General features: G+C 44.3%; 1 protein-coding gene across 2 annotated transcripts in view; it reads right to left on the bottom strand.

Moving 5' to 3' along the window:
• Positions 1 to 3,046: 3,046 nt before the first annotated feature.
• Positions 3,047 to 20,277, bottom strand: part of rnd2 (Rho family GTPase 2) — a 28,772-nt gene continuing 11,541 nt past the window's right edge. Inside the window, exons 3-5 of one of the 2 annotated variants that reach the window (XM_079519414.1) lie at positions 11,222 to 11,331; positions 7,624 to 7,758; positions 3,047 to 4,413 (exon numbers count right to left, since the gene is read on the bottom strand). In XM_079519414.1, the coding sequence (XP_079375540.1) occupies positions 4,210 to 4,413; positions 7,624 to 7,758; positions 11,222 to 11,331 (449 nt within the window). In that variant the 3' untranslated portion in view covers positions 3,047 to 4,209. Of the gene's footprint in view, positions 4,419 to 7,623; positions 7,759 to 11,221; positions 11,332 to 20,277 lie in introns of both variants that reach the window. The other variant, XM_079519413.1, reaches the window with a different exon arrangement.

The raw sequence follows: 20,277 nt of genomic DNA on the forward strand, positions 1-20,277 counted from the left end.
TACTTCCAGTCTATTTTTGTGTATTGTATGAGGCTGCTACACCCCCGCAGCAGTTCAATATTAAGAAACATATTAAGACATGCACGCACGCACGCAAACAAACATGTGTACACATTCGATTATTTCTCCCTCTCTCTCACACACACACACAAATGGTCACAAATACATTTTATATTTCTCTCTCACACGCATGTACACACACACACACGGATCGTGCGCACGCACGCACGCACGCACGCACGCACGCACGCACGCACGCACGCACGCACACACGCACACACGCGCACACACACACACACACACACTCTCACACCACAAGACTAATCCTCTTTAAGTGTCAGTCTTAAGTCTGAACTGTAGGTGTAGGGCCACAGTGGGTCTCATGCCCCTGCTGTGAGGCCCGCCTCATGGTGACTGTTCATTTCCTGGCCTCGGTGACACCATCCCAGTTTCTCTCAAGTCCAAAAACCACCCACAGTTTTCCTCTGCTGATACCCCTCCGGATACCTTCTGTCCTTTCACCGTCTTTAATGTGCTTTTTGCTTTCTCATAAATCTTGAATTCTTGAACCTCTTCACTAGAATCCTGTATCCTTTGTTTGTGTTCATTTTTATGCGTTGTGTTTTTGTTTCTCCAGAGTAAATATTGTATAGCCATCCGTCCATGACCTTTCCAAATTATTTCCACCCGTCTCAAAGGTTGCACTGTAAAATCCTCTTTGTTAAGAGAGTATTTTGGCTTTATTGTGTTTTATTATTCATTATTATAAATTTGTTATGTACATACATAACAAATATATGTATGTACATAACATTGGCATATTTTCATTTATAAAGCCATTCTGGGTGACCTGCCGTCTTACATTTCATCCAAATTCGACTTGGTCCAAAACATCAAGGTCAACCTCAGGTCAAATGCTTGGCTGCGGTGTGTAGTACCAGCATTCAAATCCGAGGGGGGTAAAAAATGTCTGGCCTTCTTTGGCCCCTGGTCGTGGAACGATCTACAGTCCAGACTAAAATTGGCTTTGAAAGTTCCCTTGAGAAGTTTCAAAAGGATCATCTTAGAAGTACAGTCCAACACTTGCACACACGTTTGGATATGTACTAGCCTATGTTCATGCCTATATATTTATTATGTCGGTTCAGATCGTGTATATTGTGTATTTTGCCCTGCTACTAAAAAGTAGGACTTTGGTGAGGTGTTGTATTTATTCTTTGAGGTGTATTATGGATGTTGTATTTGCTGGTCCAAAACATTGAGGATGTGGTATTGAAGTGTAATTTTATTTCTGCCTCTTGGCCAGTTCCCACTTGTAAAAGTCTCAATGTGTTTTTACTGGTTAAATAAAGGTTAAATAAAAAAAAAGAATATATATAATAATGAATAATAAAACACCAATCACCACCTCCACTCATATGTAGTACTGTAGGTCCACCTCACCACCTCCACTCATATGCAGTACTGTAGGTCCACCTCACCACCTCCACTCATATGTAGGTCCACCTCACCACCTCCACTCATATGTAGGTCCACCTCACCACCTCCACTCATATGTGGGTCCACCTCACCACCTCCACTCATATGCAGTACTGTAGGTCCACCTCACCACCTCCACTCATATGTAGGTCCACCTCACCACCTCCACTCATATGTAGGTCCACCTCACCACCTCCACTCATATGCAGTACTGTAGGTCCACCTCACCACCTCCACTCTTTTAAATGTTTTTTTTTGTGGCTTTCGCCTTTATTTTATATATCAGTAGGCTGACAGGAAATGGGGAGAGAGATGGGGGGGTGACATGCAGTAAAGGCCGTCGGGATCGGGAGTCGAACCCGCGGCACACTGCCAGACTGGATTACCAGCCAAGGTGCCTGGACCATTAAGCCATGGCCGAGGCACCACCTCCACTCATATGTAGGTCCACCTCACCACCTCCGCTTATATGCAGGACTGTAGGTCCACCCACCTCACCACCTCCACTCATATGCAGGACTGATACACCACAGCAATCCACTGTCTGTGATGCCACACTGACCAAGTGGTTTGTGCAGACAGGATGGCTGACTAACCAACAGCCTGCTTTACACATGCAGCTGAGAGACAATAAAATTAAAAAAGAACCAAGATCCAGAGTGTTTTTCCTCAGAGGACAGAACGAGCATGTTGTCATCACCACTGACGGTTGGAAACCTTGTGAAATGAAATGAAATGAAATGAAATCTATATTTACCCAGGGTATCTGGGCTAAGCTCAAGAACTTGTTTCCAGCCAGGCCCTGCTCATAGAACACATTTCATCGTAGTGGTTGATGCCTTGTTCAAGGGCATTTCAGCGGTGGTAATTTTTTAACGTGTCGGACGGCTGATTCGAACTGGGAACCTTCCGGTATCTAGACCGCGCCGCTATCCGTTCGGCCACCGCTGTATGTCCAAAGCCATTCATTTTCAGGAGAAAAGAAACCCTGTTGTGTTTCAATGGATCCAATGAAATAATAATTATTATTTAGTCTCAAGCTCTTACTACTATTCATTGGCTAAATAATTGTAAAACCCTCAGACAGACTTAACCACTTTCAACCTGATGTTCCTATTGTAACCACTTTCAACCTAATGTTCCTATTTTGGGAATGTCATTACAGGTGAAACCTTTCAAAAAACAGAGTAATAAACACCCGTGTGAAGTGAGGGCACTTTGTGTTGCCACAAATCTACGTCATTATTGGCGGACATTTGACCTAATTTCACTTTTACACAAGATTCTCATTCGACAAAGTATGTGCCATGCATTCAATTAAAAAATGTTTTATCAGGAAATATGTAGATAAATGTACAAGGTTTCTTCCGACATCATGTGACGTAAAGCTCCTTTTGTCTGAATCATTCCGCATTTGAAGTCACTTTAGCGAAAACAGGTCTGTTTATTTAGCAGCTGCACATCTCTATGACTATGTGGACACAGGGTTAGTGGTAACCTTGGAAACTGCCAAGTGAAGCTTATAGGCGTGACATTAGCAGGATGGCTGACGGAACACGCACACAGATAAACACACCGAACGTGTAGCTGTGAGGAAAAGATGGATGCTGGTTTGTTCCAATTCAGTAATAATGAGACAATTAGTCAGACTGCAATAACTGTGTGCGCATTGGCATGGCCACACTGGTGGAATGAAAAAAATACAATTAATCAAAAAACTTCAGGCAGAAATTCTCATCTCCCTATGCAGAAAAGCTGTTGCTTTATTTTAGACTCAGTAAGTGAAAATACAGCAAAATAGCCCTAATATTTTAATGCTATATTTTCCACAAATAAATAAAAACTGTTGCTGCTATTAATATAGCAATAACTGCAATAAGCTGAGTAAAGTCAAGGTCAAGGTGATTTGAGTTGATGAGAAGGATATAGTTAAGTAAAAGAAAAGAGAAAAAAAAGATATGTTGTGACTTTTCTTTTTCTAAAATGCACTTGTGGTTGTAATACTCCAAAAACGTCACAAAGACCTTCACAATATTAATTTCAATGCTCACAAAAAGCAATTTCAGGCCCTTGGCTTTCCTACGCCAGTTTGCCCCATTTTAGGCCTTCTCACTAAGATCCCTTTTCAGCACTATGGTACATAGCATAGGTTTGCCTCTGAAATATGGCAACAGGAATTGACTTGACAGAGTACAGTACAGCTAGGCAACAGTAACCAGTGTTCGCTGAAATTTTGTCTGAGCTTCATCCTCAAACACCCAAAGTCAATATATTCTTCCATGTCGGTCTCTTCGTCACAGCCCTGGTGCTGGAGAGGATTTGAAAAGTAATTTCTTTGCTAATATCCAGAACTCTGCAGCACAATGCCAGTATCTTCTCGTCCAGTGGGTTAGTCCGCTTTGCCACCGTTTCAAAAACAAAACAAATATGAAAACGGCTTAGAAAATAAGCACACACACTTACACCCCCCCCCCCACACACACACACACACACAAACACACACACAAAGCATTTGTTTCCACAATGTGTATTTTCTTATTTTTCCTTAGTCCTCAGCAGTGCAAAAAATGAGAAAGAGATTAAAAAAAAGAAGAAAAACAATAAATAGAGTTCCTCTGTTATATATTTCCATATATATACTGTATATATATATTTATATTGACTGGTCTCTACATGAGCACACAGCTCTTGGCCCGGTCCTTCCGCATTGCTGGGGCCGGCTCCATGTGTTCAGTCCGGCCTGGTAGGGGTGGTAGGGTCAGCTGGGACACTCGCTTCAGCCCCCTCCGAGAGCTGCTGCGTTTCAGCTGGGGCTTGTGTGGCCGCCTCACCGACGCCAGTGTGGTGATATGGAACACGTCCCGCACGCTGTTCTCGGAAACCTTGGAGGTGCACTCCACGTAGGCCACCGCTCCCATCTGTCGAGCTATCATACTGCCCTGCAACGCCCGGACAGACAGATGGAGCAAAAACAGGGGGATTAGTAACAAACGACGTTCATGATTTTCATCAGTAAAGCCCAACCGATATACAGGTATATCAGTTTGGCCAATATATCGTGGCCATTATTTGACATTTATTCTTACAACATCAGCAATTATGCAGCCAATGTGTCTGGATTTTTAACCACTTTCAACCTGCACTGGTGTCTCTGTCTTGGGCATGTCAGTAAATTAAGAGAAATTGTCATATCATTGGGTGAACATTTTCCAAATGCATTCACAACAGGCATCATTCCCAACGGGCACGTGAGTGAGTGAGTGAGTGAGTGAGTAACGGCTGACTAATCAACTTCAAACGAGCCTGAGGGAGTGATGTGCCAAGTGGGAAGTGGGTCAGATCGGCGGCTGTCCAGAACCGATGTGTGCCAATGGATCTCCATATCGTTGCTGTAGGGCAGAAACCTCTTATCTCCATATTGTAACTTTTTTTCCCGTAAATTAATGTCCTACTTGATCAAACTACAGCATCACACAAAAGTAGCAAAGGTAGCAGATCCACACACTGGAAACGTGAGTTTGCAGATCTGCTACTTCTGCAATTGTTTTTATTTGAATCCTACAGTTTTGGACATAATACGTTTCCACCCGACAGAGATGATATGGAAAGCTCAGTGTACATTTAGAAATGTAAATCTATTAAACTAAAATACATTTAAAACTATCAATTACATTATCGCTGTGTGTTAGATGTGTTGATATCATCTCATGATGTTGTGGTCTTTATTTGTATCTATTGCTCCCACTCTGACACTGTATCTATTGCTCCCACTCTGACACCCACAGATGACAGACATCACTGACCTTCACAGACAAATATCATAACATTACTTTTGACTGCACCCACATGGTGCACTCGTCTCCTGCTCTCCGGCTTTTAGCGTCCCTGTCACACACGCGTGTGTGCGCGCGTTAAAGTGCAGAATGCATGCATTTCTAAAGAATGTCACATTTCTTGACACAGACACATAGTGACCTTCACTGTATCTCATACCTTATGCCCGGATCACATGTAGCTACAGTGAAAGCCTAAGGATACTAGGAGAGGCAGCGATTCAGAGACCAAGATGTTAATCTAAACATGTCAAGAGACAAATGAAGCCACTCTATCTGAGGCATGAATAATGCAGCACCCCTGGCTCTTCAGTCTGGTGCTGACTGACTGTGGTATTAAAGAGGATCTGGAGGGGCGTAGAGCCTTCCGGGCCGGGAAAAACATTATCTATATAGCTATTTAGAGAGTAGACAAACCTCCACAAGAATTACCCAGGGCAAAGTCACAATAGCCGGTTAATTGAGGCTGTAAAATGTTTGCTTGAGATCAAATCAGCGAGCAAAATGTAATTTCCAGACCCTTCCATTTCTACAGTAAAACCTTCATCTCTCGTTTCACTATTTGACTTTAGTCTTTATTCACACTGCATCAACATGCACTAATGCAGTGACAGATGAGACAGGGACACCATTTCCCATGACCCCCCTCTCCTGGGATTGCATGCACTCAAACACAGAGAGAGCTTTTCAGACCCCTGGGGCCTGGTTTGATTTTATCGAGGGTTACATATACGTATGAGAAGCATAGTTTTCATTAGGTGGAACGGTGGATTTACATTCAGTTTGCGGTGGCGACGGTGGTGGTGTGTGTGTGTGTGTGTCAGGGGGTGCGGGATGGGGTTGGGGGGTAAGAAGAGAAACTGTAGTGACAAGCAGAAAAAAAGCTCTTTCAGATCTCACGTCCGGAGTTCACAGAGTGGTCATTCTTGCCCGTGACTCCTGGCTCTGGTGTGGAATTCAATTTGAGATTGGCTATAGGATAAGGATGCAAGCTATTGGATTGGAACGCCCAAGCAGTTTATTGGCCAAAGCTTTGGCGTCTGGTGTGTGACACATATTGCCTGCCTGTATTAGTGGGTAATATTTGAGTAGCTGCCTTAGACAAAGAGTCTGACAAAACAATGGCCTTATAATAAGCCTTGTTGCAAAACCAGTCCCCGGCGATATAACATTAGCTTCATGGCTTGCAACTCTATCTTTTGTTTATGTATCTTATTTACAGTAAACTGCCTTTTTCCCAGCAGCTGATTTTTGGGAGGCTGTGTGTTCATTTAGCCTCCAGGCAAGCTCAGAGACAGCCATGAAAAAAATACTTCTTTGTTCTGCAGGCCTTTGTTCGGAGGGGGCGAATAAGCCCCTCCACTTTTTGTGTGTCGTACACGGGAGTGCACAAAATGAACATGCAAAAAGCTGATTAAAATTCACGGATTTACAGGACCGTTTATCAACCTCCCGAGCCCTCTTCTCTCTATTCCTGTGGCTTGGAGGTCATGGCGGCGTGTGATAAAAGGACTCATTCATTTATCAATGTCCATTTTCTATTCAACACGCATTTAGAAAATCCCTAAATCTGCATGAATATTTCAGAGAGGGGGGAAAATGTGACACGCACGCACGCACGCACGCACGCACGCACGCACGCACGCACGCACGCACGCACGCACGCACGCACGCACGCACGCACGCACGCACGCACGCACGCACGCACGCACGCACGCACGCACGCACGCACGCACGCACGCACGCACGCACGCACGCACGCACGCACGCACGCACGCACGCACGCACGCACGCACGCACGCACGCACGCACGCACGCACGCACGCACGCACGCACGCACGCACGCACGCACACACACACACACACACACACACACACACACACACACACACACACACACACACACACACACACACACACACACACACTTACTTTCGTCGGCCCTCAACACAAGCAACCTTACATCACTGTCAGCAAATTGCAGTCAAAACGCCAACCCCAGCAATATGCCCAGAGGGGTTTCATGCAGCTCTTACTCTACTGTAGTTGATTGTGTTGCGAGAGCCTCCTCTCACGCTCCCCTCCTGAGGGAGGCAATTGCATTGCTGATCCACGTTGGAAAAACTGCATATTATTGCTGGATTGGCTTCTAATTTCCTTTTTTGTGCCCCTTGTTGTTCTTCAATCCCTGTTGTTTCCTTCCGACTGGCTTCTCGATTTCCCTCTTCCTCTCCACCCCGTATCTCTTTCTCATTATTTATCCTCCTCCGTCCTCCCTGTCTGGTATCCATCAAGCGCTCCCACCACTCACCTGCTCATGTGTGACGGGGATGAGGCGCTGCTTGGACAGTTCTCTCAGTGTGCTGACATCAGTCCTCATGTCCAGCTTGCAGCCCACCAGGACCACTTTGGCATTGGGACAAAACTCCTGAGTCTCCCCCTGCCACTGTGGATGGATAGATGAACAGACAGAAAGAACAACATTAGTGTTTTCACCCAGCAGTTGCTATGCTGAAGTCCACTGCAGGGGTTGAAGTGGGTTGGGGGTTGGGTTGTTGTGTTGAGCAGCGAAACAAGGCTACATTGAAAAGAACTTTCCACTCCCTGGCCATGGACACCCTGGGCCCATACAGACAGACCAGTAGGTGACCTGAGCTGGATTAACCAGGGGAGAGACTCTTCTGTTTCACTTAAAAGGTCATTATAAAATACATTACTAGTTCAATGTACTGAACCACTAAGACCCATATACAGTACTTCGTCATATGATGCAATGTGACACATTATGAGCTTGTAGATTGACTAGAACAATGTTGAAAGATTTTCACCTACAATGACATACCCAGAAATAGGCACGCCAGGTTGAAAGTAGTTCAAGTGACAATAATATTTCCACAATATGATTGTGTTACTGCCATTTCTGAGACTGAATGAATAGCTGATGTTCAGTCCTATATATTTGGTATGGAGTGAGTTTGTTTTGCTGTGTCTAACAATGTGTCCTGCAGGTGTGTGTGTATTTTTATAATTAAGGCTATTCTTCCTGCATTTAGGTCAGGTGTCTTCCATATGCATACATCAGCCTTCATCAACAAATCTATTTCAAGTTGTGTACAGGAAAAGGTTGCACGTCTCCACCTGAGGCTCGGCATCAACACTGAAACTCAGCTGCACGAACATGCAATATTTCCCCTGCAACACTACGCAAACAATTAACAGACAACAACTACAAATGCTTCAAATACTCCAGATGCCATGTGCAGAATGCAGGCATGTGCATTCATTCATCCCTCAAGTGGTGAAACACCTTTGACCTTTCAATCCCATCCCTGTTCATTCTAAATTACCCATTCAAAAACTTTGATTGTTTAACCCTCTCCTCTCTGTCCCCTCCCCCAGCTGTCATCCAGTGACCCCGGTGACACGTTAGCCCCTGGAGGTCAACAGTCTAATTTGGGACGGTGATTGTGCAACAGGTTTTCCATGTGCCCCAAGTTTCAAAGATTACCAGGGTGACAGCCAGTGGGCAAAGGTCACCACAGCCCCCCTGCCAGGGGATTCATGGGAAAACCAAGAGCCTGATGGCAGAAAGCCATCCCTCTGTTGACAGGGTGCAGCGAGGCTTGCGAGAGACTCGTGGGTACAAAATAAAAAAAAGAAGGTGTCCAGGGTTATACCCATAAAGTCTGTGGGAGCGTTTTAGCAGCTCCCCTCTTACCACTAAACACGTCAACAGGCCTGCCGTGGGAATGTCTTTGACTCGTAAGACGAGACGGTTCAAAGGGAAAACCGCCACACATGGCCTCAAGATGAGAGAGCGCTGAGCCGCGCACAGCCTGCTCTGCATGGCACACACGCACAAACAAACTAATTAAGAGGGGTGTTTCCTCGCATACTGTACAATAGATATTTCACAATGCTGACGCTCAAAAGCGTGTGTGCAGGCAGTGCACCTCCCCCACACTAACACAGTCTGCCAGTGGTAGTAAAAAGCGTGCCCATGATGACCAGACCACATTAAATCACCCCACCCTACAGCACCTTACCACACTTTGGCCACCACTCCCCTAACTCTAGCATCATCAAAACATCGAAACCACCATTACAAAGGTTAATGAGCATCATCTTTCCTCCCATTATGAGTGAAACTCACATTTAAACTATTTTTTAATCCGCAAGCTTAGAGAAATATGAGGTGTAACAGTACACAGTAAAATCCTCAGTGCTAATTAGTACTTGTAACTGTGAGAGGGTACAAACTACAAATGTAACCAAATGGACCCGAAAGGGTTCGTTTGGTTACATTTGTTCTCTCTCTGAGTTAAATGAAAACTGAGGATTTCACTGTGTGTACCCATAAACAAGGACCTGCAACAGCTGGTCTTTTGATTGAGTTGGCGTGGCTAATTTGCCACGATATTCCACTCCAGGCTCCACGATCCTTCCCCTCATTCTTGCCTCTGACCTTCCACTCCCCAGAGAGCCAGGGTCAAGTATCCATGGATGTTTTGATGGGATAAAGGAATAGAAGGCTCAAACCTCCTTTCTGGTGACTTACTCCATTGTTGAGCCATTAGAATGCTCTCTGCTGGCTCAGAAGAATATCCTCGCTGTCAGGTGGAAAACTTGTCCATAACTGTTACATCTTTCCTCCAAAACAGTTACTTTTTAGTAAATGTAAAAAATACCCTGTGTTCCAATGGATCCAGGTTATTTTTTTTACATTTTCTAAACAAACAAACAAACATAAAACTGTGTTCCAATGGATCTGAACAAAGGAGACAACAAGGCAGTTGATGTGTTCCATAATAGATGCCTATGGGCCTGGGCCGTGGCTCAGTGGTCCAGGCACCTTGGCTGGTAATCCAGTCTGGCACTGTGCCGCGGGTTCGACTCCCGATTCCGACGGCCCTTAATGCATGTCTTCCCCCCCATCTCTCTCCCTCCATAAAAAATATAAAATAAAGGCAAAAGCCACAAAAAAAAATTGAATAGATGCCTATGAAGGATACTCATACATTACATTGGCAAGATCACTTCAGTACTGAGACTGAGAGCTGCTAGAAAGAGCTCAGATGAAGCCGCTGAGTGAGGAAGTGAAGCTGCAGAGATGGAAGACGACTGGACAGAATGGACACATACTACGGCAGGACCATAAACAACGACTGCAACATAGCAATGACATGGGCATCAGAACTAAGGGAAAAGAAGAAAAGGAAGACCAAAGACCACCTGGAGGCGTACCGTTGAGAAAGAAAGAAACAAATAAATCATGGTCAAGTGAGGACTGCAGAAGCTAACCGTGAAAAGTGGAAGCGCTCTGTGAAGGCTTTATGTGCAACAAGGCACGACGAAGTGGATAACAGATAACAATGGATCCAATATACAGTAGTTATTATTTAGTCACACACTCTTGTAATATACTTTTCATTGGTTAAGTATGTATAAAACACACACACACACACACACACACACACACACACACACACACACACACACACACACACACACACACACACACACACACACACACTTAACCCCTTTCACCTTCACTTGAAAAGGAAAAAATAATCACAAATAGCCAAAAATATCAGAGCTACAAGCTCACACTGCATCGGTTATTTTGCCACTTTTGTGTGACACACAAGTATGACAAAGGTTGAAATGTGGAGAAACCGGTACACGGTTTCTGCCCAACAGCAACGATATACAGAATCTAAATATATGGCAATGATGAGGAAAATGCTTTGGTTACCTTTCCCATGTCATAACAAATGTTAGGATAATGTGTGTTTGATCTGGACTGAAGCGTTTCCACCTCAAATACAGTACACAAAGGCAAATAAAAATAAAAGCAATCAACATAACATTTTCAATCGAAAGAAAAAAAGAAAAGAACAAGCACCAACCTTTTTCATGACACTGTCCAAAGTCTCTGGGCGGCTGATGTCGAAGCAGATGAGGACCGCATCAGAGTCCGGATACGCCAGTGGCCGCACGTTGTCATAGTAGGAAGAACCTGTGGATATACATCATATGGCAATGAGGTCATGTTTAGGCCTGTCACAATCATTACCTCATCGCCTAATCACAATTATTTGAAATAATCACAATTATGCTGCATAATTGTAAGAATCATCATGATCGTTTCCATGTTGACATTTTTATTACGGAAATAGCAGATTTACTTAAGTTGTAAATACATTCCCAGGATTTCCCACGATTTTGTAAAAAAAAAAAAAGAATAGTCGTTAAATATGTCAGGCATTTCTTTGTATATTTAAGTTATTTGTCATATCAGTCCTGTGCCTAGTTTGTTTGTTTATGAAGCCTAAAAGCCAAAATAATTTCTATTTATATGTTCAATGCCAAAAGCACAATTAATCACAATTTTTGAGGGGCGCTAGCCCATCCTATGCACAGCTTTGTTTGTAGGTGTGTTTGAGCACGTGTTTGTAGGACGGAATGTGATGATTTGATTGGCTGATGTACGATGATGTACGAGGACTCCCCGGGGACCCCCTGAGACCCCCACATGGTAACTATCATTTCTCTAACGTTTCGGACGTGGGGCGGCTTGCCGGACCCCCCGGGGACCCCCACACGGAGTTGCACCACTCACTTCACATGGGTGTGATTTTTTTTAAATTATTGACAATTAGTCATAAAGCTTCATGATTGTGACAACCCCAGTGATGTTCTCCTTGAAGAACTTTGCCAGTGTGTGAACCTGATTTCAACAATGTTACAAGATCACATTTTTGACCTATCCATTTGGTTACATCAGTGCACTCTCATGGTAAAATTGGGGGGAATTAGGAGCTACAGTATACGCCATTACAACGGGGTCTGACGAGTACTTGCGTTGTGCTGATATAAACCTGTGTTGATTTTAGCAGCTGTGGTTGAATGTTGGAGTACGTTGGTCTCTTGGGCTTACACATGCATACAGCTGTGGGCCGGCTGCTCTTCAATCAGAGCTTAGGAGGGTTCTTCAGAGTACAGACACATGCATACTGTAGTAGATACGCACACGCACACGCGCACACGCACACACACACACACACACACACACACACACACACACACACGCTGACAAATAGGAGTCGATCCATAATCGTCAAATGACAACAAGTGTCAGCGCAAAGGCCAAACAAAAGGTTGAAACCCTTCATTCCCTGCTCTCTGCTTCCGTGGCCTGTCCCTTTAAGTTTAAAGCCTTCCGTGTTTGAGTTAGAAGCCAGTGGCTTGCACTCGCACATCTCTCTCCGCACATTCGTCCCTGCTTTTAATTTCAGTGTCACTTCTGTGCCACGGCGCATTCACGAGCCTCTCCGTGTTACCGCGTTTCCCCGCTGCTCTCATTAGGAGGCTCGTAAAAATATCTGGGCTCTCTGTGGGAACATGGCAGGGGGCGGGGGGGCTCCCTGAGAGATGTCTGAAGCACTGCTCTTACAGTTGGATGGGAACTGCACCCTCCCCACGTCAACGTAGTGGCATGAATACTCTCTGGGAACAGCAACAAAGTAATAGATTATGTTATGACTGCTAGAAAGGAGCAGACCATGTGAACCACATACAGTAGATGGCCTTACACTTAGAGTTATTTCAGCTGCAGCATTATGACTATAATAGCCATAAATTATTCTCACACTATTACCACACTTATAGCCATATCTGACACAATGGCAGACAAGCCAGTTAAAAGTGCCATATTTTTTTGTCTGACAGGGGCAATGGAGTCTATACACAATGGCCACACGGCATGCCTGTTCTAGCATTACTATGTTCCCTTTGTTAATAATAGGAATGGGCTGCAACAATGGCTGCACGCGGCCGTAGCCCCAGTCATTGAGCTGGCGGTCCCATCCTCCTGACCCCCCTGCCAATGCCCGCCCCAGTGAGAACAATGCAACAGGCGTCCTCTCAGAGCATCCCAGGCTGCATATTTGAAGATGGATGGCTTTTGTTCATGTGACAGAATAAAGGGATTTGTCAGAGTAATCGAATCTCCAACAAGTGTAGCAATATCTGTCAAAAAGCTATCTGTTATACTTGTTTGTTCATTTACTTCAAGTATCGATTCCTTCGTTCTTGAGGGCAACACTGGAAGAAAAATCTATTCTAGCCTAAATAAAAGAAATGTTGCTTTTTCTCACGCAGTCAGTAGAAATATCAAAGTTGAAACAATCCAGATTCACAATATAAAGACTATGTTTCTTTATGATTAAAACAAGCAGTCTTCCCTGATGAACACATTTATTGATGTTGGGTTTTATATTTATCTTATCTCCTGTTTTTTGAGTGCCCTGATCTTTCTTTAATTGTTTCTATTGTTTTGTTGATCCAGGAGCAACATGAACATCAATACTTTTATTTATTACTTTATTCTCTGTTGAGCACCTGGTTGTTGTTGTTTTTTATCTTTTTTTCTATAAGTTTATCAATATTGCTGAGAGAGCAGGACAAACACACATAGATAGACACAACATATAGACACACAGACAGCCACAATATTGCAATCTCACGTATGCCAGTACAACCGCAGGCTCTGATTAGAAGTGGTCACACATGGGACGCTGATGCTGCGTTTCACTACAACCTTTCACTACTCCATGTATCACCGTGCAGCAGACCTGGACTGGGAGCATGGGAGAAGGAAGATTGATTGACTTTGACTAGTATGGCGGCAAGGGCAGGGTGCAGAGAGAGATCAGGTGAGAGAAGAGACAGGACCAAGGGACTGAGAGATGTCATAAGAAGAACATTTGAGACTTTAGAGGTGCAAAGTATAAAGGGGCCTCCGGGATCAATTTGTCAATCCTACAGATCAAAATGATTGGCAGGCCACGTGAACAGTGGTCCATGTCACAGCACAGCAATTTACAGCTCTTCCGCCCTGAGCGACAGAGTGGCCATCTCAGCACTTCTGCAAAGTGAGAAAGTCCTCTGAGGGAATGAAAGAGCGGAGGAGAGAAGTGCTGCGTGTAAAACAAGCCAAGCAAGCACAAATAAAAGCCAATCACCACAACCATCAAGAAGGAGATAAAGAAAAAGCCCCCCCATCCCCTCCCCCACAAACGATAAAAGTGGGCGGGGCTATGGGGGAGTGGTGCAGACATGGTGGGCAGTGTGTGTGTTTGGGTAGGTAATGAAAGGCCTAGGCTCAGCACGACAGATCAAATAAAGAGGTATGAAAGCTCTGTCTTGGCTATGGATGACTTTGGCTTGCGCCCATTCACTGTGCACTAGAACAAAAGGTCAATTGAATTCCAGACAGAGACAGGATGAGATGGATAGGGCAGGATGGGGAGACACAGTGAGAAGGAGGAGGAGGTGGAGGAAGAGGAGGACAAGGAAGAATGGGCGTAGCCTGGCAGTCCCACTAAACTGACTGTCACCAACCACCGAGCTGGTCCCTGCCCTACTGTTACAAGGACCAAGGACAAGCACATAAAATACACAAAAAAAAGAACTGACCGGGCTAGTGAGAGAGGATGGCAGCCAGGCCATCATATTTCCACTCTGCTAATTAGGTGCCGCGTGGGAGGTTCTCTGAGCAAAGGTGGCAGTAAAGTGCCCCTCTACCCAAAACGCCAGCAGAGCTTCGTCAAAGGACACAAATATCCCACAGAATGTTGAGATGGAGAAGAACAAACTTAATGGCGTGTCATGTAAAGGTACAGTAATAAGGGGTGTACGTGTGACATCATGTGACTTTATATAAGCCAGACAAATCCACTCCTACACAGTACTTCGCCACACAACTGTTCTGAGAAACAACTTGAAAATACATAATTTATGTTGAACGAGTTGCGACACTTGTCGGAAGTGCCCTGCGTCAAGTTCGGCCTCCTATGGATTCAAAGAGTGAAAATAATGGAGTAAAGCATTTGCGTCTCTAGTGCATCGATTTGTTTTGTCACAGTATTTCTGTAAGAATATTCCTCGACTTGGTCCATGCCTACTGCCTAGTGCACTACAGGAGCAGCTGAACAGCAGACCATTGTGAGGGAGAAGCCCAGAGGCTCTCTAATGTGTTCATGCACATATGGCAGGGAGTCCATGGCAACAAACAGCCTCATTAGGCCAAATACACACTCATGCGCACACAGAAACAGCCACGTAAAGACAAGGCACGAAGAAGCAAACTCTCTCATACAAGCGCAAATAAAGAGATGGAACGGTGACAGGCAATTGAGTTAGCCCCGACCTATGAACACAAACACATCTAACACCACATACAGTATATCTGCTACTTTCTCTGCCCTGCAGCTGTTCGCTTCTTGAAATCCACCTTCAAAGAACAGTACAACATTTCAGGTTGCGGTGGCCGAGTATCGTAGCAACCTGGAGGGATGCAAATGGTTCCTTTGTGAGGCAATGAAAGGAAGTGAAGGAGGAAGAGAGCAACAGAGCCGCAGAGAGAGCGAAGGAGTGAGGGAACCCGAGTTAGGAGAAATGTGTCCACTAATGACTCTGGTGTATTGATGGTTAAGAGGCCACTGAAAAAGGGTAGAGGGAGAGAGAGAGAGGACCAACCTTTAACAGGCTATGGAGCCCTTTCATTACCAACAACAACGTCCCGTTTTGGACAGAGGAGGGACTTTGTGTTGTAAATCTGTAAGGCTGTTACTCTTTCAGGTCAACACTGAAACAAATCTCAAAGTGTGATTTTACAGAGACAAAGCTAGGGGTAGAAAACAAGAGTGTGCAGCCAAAACACCATCAGCGAGACTGTGTAGTAGTTGCTGTTGTTGCTGGCCTGTCTGGGACCGTGTTGGCATATAAAACAGTATATTAAGTCACGATAGGCATGCTATCAAACCATAAAACAGATTTATTTTCCGCCCACTTCAACCCAAGCACAATGTTTTGTTGACAGACAGATAACTTTCAGATCTGACTCTCAATACAGGCCAGTTTTCATCTGATATTATGAATTGAGCACAAATAAATGCACATGTAATTTGCAGCCTCCAGAATAGAATGTCTTAGGAAGGACTGCGGCACGTTACCATGCAGAAAATGGTGTGCAGATTTCTTTCCTTTCTCCAAAATAGTCAAACACACAAACTCATGCCAGTTGAGTCCCATTCCAAGGAGCTCAGTCCATACATTTGCATATCAAATAAGCCCTCCGCCCAGCAAAATAAAAAATCTGACCAAATATAAAGAACAATGCTTTTTAGTGCTATTGCATAAAAGCTCTGAGTCCCAGATTACATTTTCCTGCCACATATAAGAGGATATGCATCGCACAGACACACACACACACACACACACACACACACACACACACACACACACACACACACACACACACACACACACACACACACACACACACACACACACACACACACACACACACACACACACACACACACACACACACACACCGATAAAGTCGCTGATCTGTAATAGAGATGGCTATGTCAAGTTTTCAAAGGCATCAGCACACAGGTGGGACAGCAGGGGTGACAGCGGGTTAAATGGCATTTAACCTTCCATATCTGCAGCTTCCTCAGTGGGGATATCGATCAAAGCCCAGCCAACTCATCCCCCCCACCACACCCCCTTCGCTTCAGTTCACAAATGCAGCCTTTGAAGGGGCAGACAGCAGGCAGCTTGCGCGGATCTTCTCAGTGGCCTAACATTACTGTAGAGGAGTTAATACCCGCGCGTCTCCTCCGTGTGCAGGTTGAAAGGAAGCTGCCGGCCCACCCCCCCACCCCCGACAACACAGGGAGGGGACACGGCCCGTTACTGCCCGTCAGCTGCCGCCGGGGACATGGTGATGGAGTGTGTGTGTCCTCTGTCTCCTTCCCCCCCCCACTCCTTCCTCTTTGCTGCCCCCCCACTCCCCCCCCGCCATTTCACCTGAGAGATAGCTATATGCATTTCATCTCCTGCCGTTTGATCTGTATGTCTGTCTCAGGCTCAGGCTCTCTCACGCTGCGACTCACTTCCTTTAAATATCAGATCATGCTGTTTCTGTTGTCACTCCATGCTCCCGACTCTGTCCATAACTTTCTCTTCCTTGTTCTAAAAAGAACACCCACACACAGGCGCGCCCGCACGCACGCACGCACGCACGCACACACCAATCCTCTCTGTTCATAAATACGTAAATACGCTTGCGTTGTTGCCCCTCGACTTTTCCGCGCGTACAGAAAAAAAACGCAGGTCTCATTGAAAATGAACTATAGGCGCGTTAAATCACTGCCCGTTTGAAAGGGCCATAACTCCATAATGAAGTTGATGATGATGATGTTATTCCAATGAGATGTTTGTGTTTAGATGTATGTTATTGTTATTTATCTGTGCAACCAAATCAGTTTGGATTATGCCGTCTCAGGAATGATTGAAATGTAATTTTCTTTTACCATTTATTGTAACAACCAATGAACCAAAGCACCATAACATTGTTCCTTCTCAGGTATTATTTAAGAGTCCACTAACTTTAACCCATTAAAACCAGGAAAGCATCTGTCGTTTTCGATTTTTGCGTTTATCAAAAACATTGCAGATCTGCAAGGTCATAGCACGCTGCAAGCTTGCAAATCTGCTATTTTTGAACATTTTTGACAAACTTTTTAAGTGTGCGCGAACTACTGATTTAGAAGGCATTTGTAGAATCGGACACTTACTGTAGAAGAATACACTCTTATTCTTCGTGTGAGGAAATCAAATAGCTGTGTGAACGGCTGGCTTGCAGTCAACTCTACGGAACACAAGCCAATTATATTTTTATTTTTTTCCTTCTTTTTGTCTGTGTTCTGTTTCCTCTCAGCACAGCACACTTCAAGGCCAGACTACTGAAAGCAGCTGCAGAATCAAAATGTTTAGACAAGAAAAGTACAAAGTAAATACACTAAATAACATCATTCAAAAAAAGACGACAAGCAACTAAATTGTTCTTTTGCACACACAACCACTTCAACTTGTCAGGATTCTGGTTCATTGCAACATTCCCAATTTAGACTAGAAAGTCATATCATTAAGTTCATTTTTCAGTTCGCTTTACTCAAAGAAGCTATGTACTGGCGGTCGTGACTCGTGAGAAGGGGTGGGGGGAGGAGTGTAATATCCAGTTTCATCCTTTTATATTCTATAAAATACATAAATGGAAATAAATAGTAAATCATTTGGATACTCAGATATGTACAATTAAAACGATATATTTTGTGGCTAAAATCTAAACTTTATCTGCAACGGTATATTCCCAAATATGTTTTGGCCAATTCCAGCACATTTTGAAACAACAAAGTGAAATAGTATGCATTTGTGTATTATAGGAAAGCTTAAGTGAACTAAAAGATCTATCCTTGCCTCCCAGGAGATAACGGAAGTGGGTCTGTAAAAGCATACCCAGTGAAATCCTGAGTATAATACACAGGGGTCCATTTTTACACTCTCACCAGGGTAAGGTATGATAAGGCATGCATTGTTATAAAACGTTTTAGCTTAAAAGAAAAACACCACCTTTTTCAGCTGCAACGATAAACATACTGTTCTTGGCTGTTAGGCGGCGAGCTGTTGAGGGAATTTTCAATGCAGGCACTTTATTTATTTATTCATTTTTGCTTTTCCCACGCTGCAGGAAGAGTACGGTAAAGCTCTTCATGCAGTGTGCCTGAATGTGTGGGCAAAGCTTCAAATGTGTGCCTTCATTGAAACTTTTTTTTTTTTTAAAGATATTTCTTTTGCGGCTTACGCCTTTTATTGATTTTTGAAGGGACAGACAGTAGGCTGACAGGAAACGGGAGAGAGATGGGGGAAGACATGCAGTAAAGGCCGTGTCGGGCTCGGGAGTCGAACCCGCGGCACACTGCGACTGGATTACCAGTCGGGTGCCCAGACGGTTACGCCACCGCCTGGGCCTCATTGAAACTTTTGAGTGGGAAAAGTTTCAAAACTTACCGGACCCAAAAGGATTAATCAAAATACACTTTTTTATTTATCGTTTTCATCATTAAGCATAAACCAACTGCTTCACAGTGGTGCTGGTTACACCAATGATGGTGTAACTAAGAGATTCACTGGAAAGAATTTTTTTATATTCACAGATAATCAACTAAAAATACAAATTCATGGCAGAGTACTTCCTGGTATTAATGTTTTGCGAAAAAACATGCCGGAGAAAATCTCTCTGGTGGATGCGATTTTTACAAGCAGCCCCTAGTTACGCACTGCAGCTATGTTCAGCAAATCAAACTGCCCGTTCATGTATGTACACATTTTAAGAAATGACCAGACCACAAAAAAGTGTGTTATTTTCTTTTTAGGGAATCCCAAAAATATGTAAAAACCTGACATTTAAAGTTGAGGGACCTTAACACACAGGCTGGGTAGCCATCTACTCGAGTTCAAAACGAGAAGGAGGTGGATTACTGTGCAGCAATTGATTCAGCTCTGTTCTGAAAAGGTCCTTGTACACACACACACACACACACACACACACACACACACACACACACACACACACACACACACACACACACACACACACACACACACACACACACACACACACACACACACACACACACACACACACACACACACACACACACACACACACACACACACACACACACACACACACACACAATTTATATTTTCTTTCGGCTGTAAAACAGCAGAGATCGGATGCTTTACTTTCACGGTTGCCTGGCTCTCATTAATTTTCTCTCTCTCTTTTTTAATCTCATGTCCCTGGCTGATGACTTTCATTAGAGTAGTGACATTGAAAGAGGCATTCTGGTCTCCAGCTATCTCTGTCTGATGGTGGAAGCGTATTCAGGCAACTTGTTATGAGCAAATGAATAGAGAGAAATTGTGAAGATTGAAAAAGGACATTCCCCTGGTCTATCTACGACGCCCACACCCCTTCCCCCATCATGAAACTCACAATCCAGACACAACCCTATCATAGCCCTATCCATCCCAAGCCCACTCC

This window comes from Electrona antarctica (genome assembly GCF_951216825.1).
Source record: "Electrona antarctica genome assembly, chromosome: 14".
NCBI lineage: Eukaryota > Metazoa > Chordata > Actinopteri > Myctophiformes > Myctophidae > Electrona > Electrona antarctica.